General features: G+C 32.7%; 2 protein-coding genes across 4 annotated transcripts in view; both read left to right on the top strand.

The window, feature by feature from the left end:
- LOC116852485 (serine protease snake-like) overlaps window positions 1–8,078 on the top strand; it is a 149,963-nt gene that overhangs the window by 54,032 nt on the left and 87,853 nt on the right. The gene's annotated exons all lie outside the window — the stretch shown is intronic.
- On the top strand, window positions 1,100–3,983 carry LOC116852484. The gene is made up of 2 exons (XM_032832914.1): window positions 1,100–2,075; window positions 2,211–3,983. Exon 2 carries the CDS (start codon window positions 2,363–2,365, stop codon window positions 3,953–3,955), a length of 1,593 nt encoding a protein of 530 aa, XP_032688805.1. The 5' UTR covers window positions 1,100–2,075; window positions 2,211–2,362; the 3' UTR covers window positions 3,956–3,983.

Raw genomic sequence — 8,078 nt, 5'->3', positions numbered from 1 at the left:
ATAGTCATGGAGTTATTTTAATCGATTATCTTCAAAAAGGAAAAACCATTACAGGAGCATACTACGCATCATTACTTGACAAGCTGAAGGCAGAACTTGCGGGAAAACGGCCACATTTGCAGAAAAAGAAAATCCTGTTTCACCAAGACAACGCACCGTCTCACACCTCAGCGGTTGCCATGGCGAAAATCCACGAATTACGGTTTGAACTGCTTGACCATCCACCTTACTCACCAGATCTAGCCCCAAGCGACTTCTTTTTGTTCCCTCATCTAAAAATTGCGCTCGGAGGACAGAGATTTTCGTCAAATGAAGAGGCAATCACCTTCGTGAACAATTATTTTGCAGAGAAAAACGCCGAGTACTATTTCGACGGGTTACAGAGATGGGAGCATCGCTGGGAGAAGTGTGTAGATTTACAAGGAGACTATGTTGAAAAATAAAAAACAATTTTCAGAAAAAATGACTTGTATCTTTGTTAGGTCGGAAACTTTTCAGACCACCCTCGTATATATGACAAACGACACTAGATATGATCACTTAAAATTTGGGCTCCGGTTGATCTCAATCGATCCATACAAATTGTGAGCAGAGGGGATGGCCGGCTTCCCTTATAGAAATATCATACTAACAAGGAAACGGTCGGGGGCGTCCCTCACCGAATTTGATGAGCATTGGATATGTTGTAGAGCATCAAAAAACATTAGACACGTATTTTTTTTTATGTGCTTATCTCGAGGTTTAGGGGTTGAAACCACCCCTTGAAAAAAACGGACTTTTTCATTTTTATTTAATATTTCCTAAAATATGAGGTATATGAAAAAATATTTCAGACAAAAGTTTTACAGTATCTTATGCCCTTTCCATCGGTCTATTCAAATTTTTTAAAATGCAATATTTCACCTCCCCCCTCCCTCTCCCCTTCGTCACCTTTGCAAATTTTTAAGTTTTTGTAAGGACAAAAATTAAAAAGCATTTCATGCCAAATCCATCGATATATAATAATAGTATGGTTCCTCGATTCAATTCTTGGCAAAACTACATGACTGATAACTTCGCGTTATAGGCACCGCGATGTGCGAGTAGGTAAGTACTGTACGTTGCGTTGGATTACTTCTCTTCACTTGCGCTATGTTTTATAACTACTTGCGCATATTTTCTCATATTACAAGATAAAAACGAATTAATTCTAATCATATGATATGTAATATACGAAATAAAGACGTAAGCAGAGATAAATATGCTTATGTAACAACAGTAGCAATTGTGCGCGGCGTCGGCTATATAGAACGTAATACAATCGAATGATTCTATTTTTACTAATCACGATCACATGATTCTGTTTCTATGCGGAAAATGATTGCAAAATATATTAATATGAGTGACTTAATATTGTTACTGAAAAACTATGACGCACTAGTTGACCTTGTTTTTGCACTGCACAGATGGTATATGAAATATTTTCTTACATATATGCTTAATCACTTAAGAATATATCTGAAGTACAGTCGTCGATAAAAATATCCGAGTTTCATTTAAGAAATTCGTTACCTTTAAAATTTCTTGAAAACGACATCTACCACATGACTCACATTGGAATCTATGTCCCCCTTAAACCATACAACTTTTGTCTAAAACGTTTCCTTCTAAAACTTACAGGTTTTGAGATATTTGAGTGCATTAATTAAAATGAGTCACCCTGTATATTGTTGTTTTGAAGATCGCAAACGTCGTGCCAAACGACGTTCAGGAATAGAATCATGCGATCGTCATTGGTAAAAATAGATTGTATATACATACCATATAGCCACTATATAAATGTCCGTTGTACCGGAAGACTGACATTTTAACTCGTGAGTTGACAAAGTAAAGAGTTGTGCGTTGTGATAATTGTGCAATTATAATTATAGTTATTAATTTTGGATACACATACATGTGTGCCATGTGTAATTAAAGTATTGTATTATTGTAACTCATCATTTTCTATCACTTTTTACGTAATTCTCTGACTTTGTATCTAAAGAATCATTTGCTAATAAAATGTTGTGATTGATGTTTCGACGAATATTTAAAAGGTACTACTAAAATTGTTATAAGTTGATAAATTTTATTTTTTTGTTTATTTAAAATTTCATAACACCTATGTGATCTATCTCTCTATATCTTTTATAAAGCTGTTTCTCCATTATCACGACATTGATTTATTTTAGATTCACTACATATTTTTGGTATCAACAAAGAGAAGCAAAAGAAGCGGCATTAGAACTAACAGAAGACCACTGCATTTATTATAAAGTATATATTTTTTTTTTATATAATCACAGTTCAAAAGACATACTTTATTTTAATATTTTTTATCAGAATGATGCAATTTAATGCCTTGAACGTTATTACGTTGCTTTATGCAACTTTCAATGTTCTTAATCCTCCACAAAGTCCAATAACTCTAAAGGAAATTGAAATGAACGAGAAGATTGAATATATGTTGAGAGAAGTAGAAAATGATAATGAATTTGAAATAGAACAGGAGGATACTTTAGATTTTTACAATACATATGAAGTTCCAGAAGCAGAAAATGTTGATTTATTACAAGAAAATGAAGGGCAAGAATATCTTCCAGAAGAAGTTATTTGCGCTTCCGTTGAAGCAAGTATATCACATGACTATAAAAAACAAGCAATAGATTATTGGAAGAGCGGTAAAACAGGAGCAAGATCGCTTGAAGGAGTTAAAAGAAGATTTAGAAAGGTAACATCTATACGACAATTACGACGGTGGGACAACCAAGTAAATGAAGGCGGTAGTAGAACAGAAAAATTAAAAAGGATATCTCAATACACACTAAATCGCTTCAATGAAGCACTTGAAAAAGGAATGATTATTCATGACATTGACATCGCTCGATGGGCATCTCGAGCGCAAGAAGAAGAAAATGTGGACAAATTCAAAGCTTCAATGACGTGGGTAAAAAGATTCAAAATTGCATATAATATTGTGTCTCGGAAAATAACCAAATTTGTCACGAAAAAATCCTTATTATCAAAATCAAATTTTGAAAATAAATGCAATACATTTATTGAAAACGTAAAATATTACATTGGTAGATATGGATTAGAAAATATTTATAATTCTGATCAGAGCGGATTTCAGTTAGAATTTCATTCCGGTCGTACGTTATCACATAAAGGCACAAAAAAGATAGAATCTGTAGTACAGTCCATATCAGCAACTACGCATAGTTATACTATACAGCCGACAATTTCAGCGGATGGTAGATTATTGTCTCCGCTTTTCATTGTTTTAAAGGAAGTAACAGGAACATTTGGTCCTAGAGTACAGGAAACTATGTTCAAAGCGCCTAATATTTTTGTTACGGCTTCTACATCAGGAAAATTAACGTCAAATCATGTAAAAACCTGGTTGAAAGAAGTATTTTTTCCGAATGTTGGGCCACAATCTGTATTATTATTAGATTCTTGGAGTGGGCATTGTCCCAACATAATAGCGGAAACTAGAACAGATTATGCAACAGATATTGTTTTTCTAACAATTCCAGCCGGTACAACAGGACAAATACAGCCATTAGATGTATACGGCTTCCGATTATGGAAAAATTTTATTAGACATTTTTCTGATACTGTTTTATTGTTAAATCTTGCAATTGAACTTCATACTAGAAATAATATTTTGAAATTACAATCATTAACGCACCATCAATTCTCGTCGCCTAGGTTTCAAAGTTTATTTCGATATGCATGGTTTAAAAGTGGATATGTAGAGATTAGACCAACAGAGTTTCAAACACCGGTTGAATTTTGTTTCCAAAGGGATTCGAAAGTAAATTGCGATATTTGTGGCGAAACTGCCATAATTACTTGTTCTTGGTGTAAAAAATCGCTTTGTATTACACATTTTTTCCATGATCATCATCTTTGTAACGAATATGTGCAATAAATATAATACATTATCCGTTCATATGCAAATTCTGTACTGTTGCTTTAAAATATATTGTTAAATAAATATTATTGTCAAATATTGTTCTACTACAATTTATTATTCCTTTCTACTTTGTTTCCTTATATTACTATTCCATAATTTATCCGGAGTTCTCTGTTATCTTTAGCAATTAGTAATTATATATTGTATATTCACATTACACGCTTTCTCTCTCTTGCAAAAGTAATAGAATATGTGTTTCTTTTATTTCATGCATTACAATTTTATTTTAACCTGCCTTGATCTTGTATCAATTTACTTTGCAGTAAACATATTTAATATACATTGAAAACTTCTGTACAAATTGCGACGCCGCGCACATTTGCTACTGTTGTTATATATGCTTACTGTTGTTTATCTCTGCTTACGTCTTTATTTCGTATATTACATATCATATGATTAGAATTAATTCGTTTTTATCTTGTAATATGAGAAAATATGCGCAAGTAGTTATAAAACATAGCGCAAGTGAAGAGAAGTAATCCAACGCAACGTACAGTACTTACCTACTCGCACAACGCGGTGCCTATAACGCGAAGTTATCAGTCATGTAGTTTTGCCAAGAATTGAATCGAGGAACCATACTATTATTATATATCGATGGATTTGGCATGAAATGCTTTTTAATTTTTGTCCTTACAAAAACTTAAAAATTTGCAAAGGTGACGAAGGGGAGAGGGAGGGGGGAGGTGAAATATTGCATTTTAAAAAATTTGAATAGACCGATGGAAAGGGCATAAGATACTGTAAAACTTTTGTCTGAAATATTTTTTCATATACCTCATATTTTAGAAAATATTAAATAAAAATGAGAAAGTCCGTTTTTTTCAAGGGGTGGTTTCAACCCCTAAACCTCGAGATAAGCACATAAAAAAAAATACGTGTCTAATGTTTTTTGATGCTCTACAACATATCCAATGCTCATCAAATTCGGTGAGGGACGCCCCCGACCGTTTCCTTGTAAGAAATACTGAAAAATTATTAGTGATTAAATATTACCAGTAATTCAGTAATTTTTTGGCCAGTACTTAATTTCTGGTGAATACTGATAATAAAATCACTGTTAAATATTGATAGTAATCAAATACTGAGAATTATTATGCGAAGGTGAAAAATGAGAGAATCATAATGTTTACAAAAATATACTTATATTCCTAATTTTCTCATGTCTCATGAACTACTAGATATTGAAGGTTGTCAACACATTCCAAACTTTCATGAATCCTCCTGCGATAATTTCGACCCCAAGCGGTATACCACTGGACACCCATTCATGTCCTGACTGCATTAAACTGTTGCTTAATCTGACGAACGGCGCACACGCGGTGACTCTGATGACTCCAACGATGTTCTTACAATTCATGCTTATATAATGTATCCTTATAGTGTTCACAGTATATTATAACATACCTAGCAAACACCAAATAATAGTTATATAATTTTTACTTGTTGTTTATTGGATAATTTGTTGATAGATATTGAAACAATGCAACATTCAATATGCGATGAATATTGATGTAATGTAGTGAACCAGAGATAATTACTTTTACATTTTTAACAAAATGTTATAATGATTAATCCAACAAAAAAAAATTAAAAAATTCAAGAAAATCCAAATTAAACAAATCGAATTACTAAATTTTGAGAGAAACTTTTAAAAAATATTATTTAAAACAATAGTGTTGTTTGATTAAATGACATGGTTTCCTTGAACGAAATAAAAGTTTTATTTTCATCATTTTAAAAAATGATATTTCGTTTAAGAATATAATATTTTAATGAAATAAAAAAAAACACAAAATTAAACAAGTACGAATATTAAATCTAAAGAAAGTATTTTCTCCGAAAAAACGGTATAAGAAGTATAAAAAATATGCAATAAGACAAATTAATGATTGCCACTAACGAGTGCTATTCTAAGTACTATTCTATAAGTATTGTTGATGTAAAACATTACTGAATTTGAAATACAAATAACAAAAATAACTAGTAAATAAATAAAATATATTTGTAATATTTTTTAACTATTACTGCAATATTGCTAAAGTAATATTGCAAATTAATGTCACTGCAAAGTCTCTGCAACATTGCACTGCAATATGCAATCTTGCAACGTTGTAACAATGTTGCTGCAAGCTTCTATGCTGTATGGGCATTGCTGAGATTCGAGCCTGAGACCTCTCCCAGATAGCAGACACGTCAAAATAACGTTCAAATCTAAGTAAGTTCAGGATAAAAAATAACCAAGGACTGATGAAAAATATCGTGAGAATATCGTCAAAATGATAGTCTAATGTCACAGATCGATGACGACATTTTAGACGACTTAATGACGTCTTATAACGTCTCTAAACGTCAATAATACGTTTTGCAGAAGATAAATTTTACAATAGACGTTATACAGAAACGTCATTAAGATGTCACAAAAAAGACGTTTTAAAGACGTCGTTATTTAGTCACTTGACGTCATTCGACCAGTTATTACCAGTTTTTTACGTCATTTTGACGTGAGTCTGTTACTTGGGCTGATTCTTGTGTCGTTCACCTTACCTACTGCGTCACTGTCACTTTGATTGAAAGACGCTTTATATTGTGTACATATGGTATATCCATATACGAAAGCATATGATTTATTTAAAAGAAGTGAATAGATTCTTTTAAAATATATGTTTTAAAAAGTATGTAGAAAGTATATTTAAAAAATATTTACATGTTTTAAAAGTAAGTAAAATAAATTATTTTGTAAATTTAAATAAATTTTTTTCTGATAATAAAAGAAACTTTAATTTGAAACATAAAAAAATACTTTTAATATTAGAAAATAATTTATTCAGATTTATAAAATGATTTACTTGTATTTTATTTACTTTTAAAACAAGTAAATATTTATTTAAACAGTTCTTACATTTAAAAGCACTAATTTTCTCCTTGTAAAGAAATCATTTGTTTATTCTTATATATATAGATATTTTAAATCAAAGAAATCATTTTTTTATTTATAAATTCATAATTTTACAGCTTATTTTACAAATTTAAAAAAATATTTCTTTATATTTATTATTGTTCGAGATCGATCATTCGATCCCGAAGAGGTCGACTCGGCTAACCGTTCGAATAACAGTCGCCCGGAACCACGCGCGTTATCAAACCGTGACCCTAATTGTTTATCATGTGCTACGACTTGTTTATCATGTCGCCGACTGCGAATAACACTCTGTGCGTGCTGTTGCCACGGCAACTATCGCCTAACACCGAATTCCGCAAGCGGCAGAGATCGTTAGAAATAAGAATCAAGTTTTTTTTATATCTTCATCTCAAACTTAAGCGCCGTGGCCAATCCGCAGTTGCCAAGCGCCGAGAATCATCCTTTAAAAAGCGACAACCAAGAATAGAGCTCTCTCTCGTTTCGAACAGACTTATCGCCAGTACGCAGTATTCGACGCGTTGCTTCCGATAAGCTCTTCTCAAGTGTACTTACTCTCGTAACGGCACGTTTGCCGTCGGCATTGATCAACTCCGTTTTCAATCATTAACTTCGCTCGTTAGATCTTAAATCGTCTTGCTTATTGTTAATTAAAATTAAATTTGTTTCGTCTTCGGCTCGATTTGCTTTATTTAAAACCCTTCCGAGCGGATTCTTCGAACATCGATACGCGGTCGCGATCGCTTTAAGGCCTGACGTCAACGCCTCCGCCGATTCGCTCAAGGAAGAAGATAATCCGAACGCTTCGCAATAGCTCTCTCTCTCTCGAGCATCACGATTTAGTCACCAAAGTCGTTCTCTGCGCCGATCGGCACATCGAATGTGGCCATAAGTTCGAATCGTTTGGTGACTCAAGCATCAACTGAACTCAGAACTCGCATCGATTCAAATTCAGTGCGTCGCCCGACCTCACACGATCAAATCGCTCGAGCTGTCCGGGAAGTTCGCTTGCCACCACAAACCTACAGCCGCGTTGCGAACAATTATTTATTTTCTAAAATTTAACAAATATTTTTTTTAAGTTAAGAAATTACATGTAACAAAATATATTTCTTTCATTTAAAGAATCATTGATTAATTACTTATTTTCAGTATTAA

This window comes from Odontomachus brunneus, unplaced genomic scaffold (assembly GCF_010583005.1).
Source record: "Odontomachus brunneus isolate Ranch 3 - 2012 unplaced genomic scaffold, Obru_v1 Obru_scaffold_229, whole genome shotgun sequence".
Classification (NCBI taxonomy): Eukaryota; Metazoa; Arthropoda; class Insecta; order Hymenoptera; family Formicidae; genus Odontomachus; species Odontomachus brunneus.
Note: the sequence above shows the minus strand (reverse complement) of the source record. Positions and strands in the feature narration are given on the sequence as shown.

What these genes read in the sequence shown, in the direction of transcription:
- LOC116852484 (XM_032832914.1), top strand. Translation starts at nt 2,363, where the DNA reads ATGATGCAATTTAATGCCTTGAACGTTATTACGTTGCTTTATGCAACT.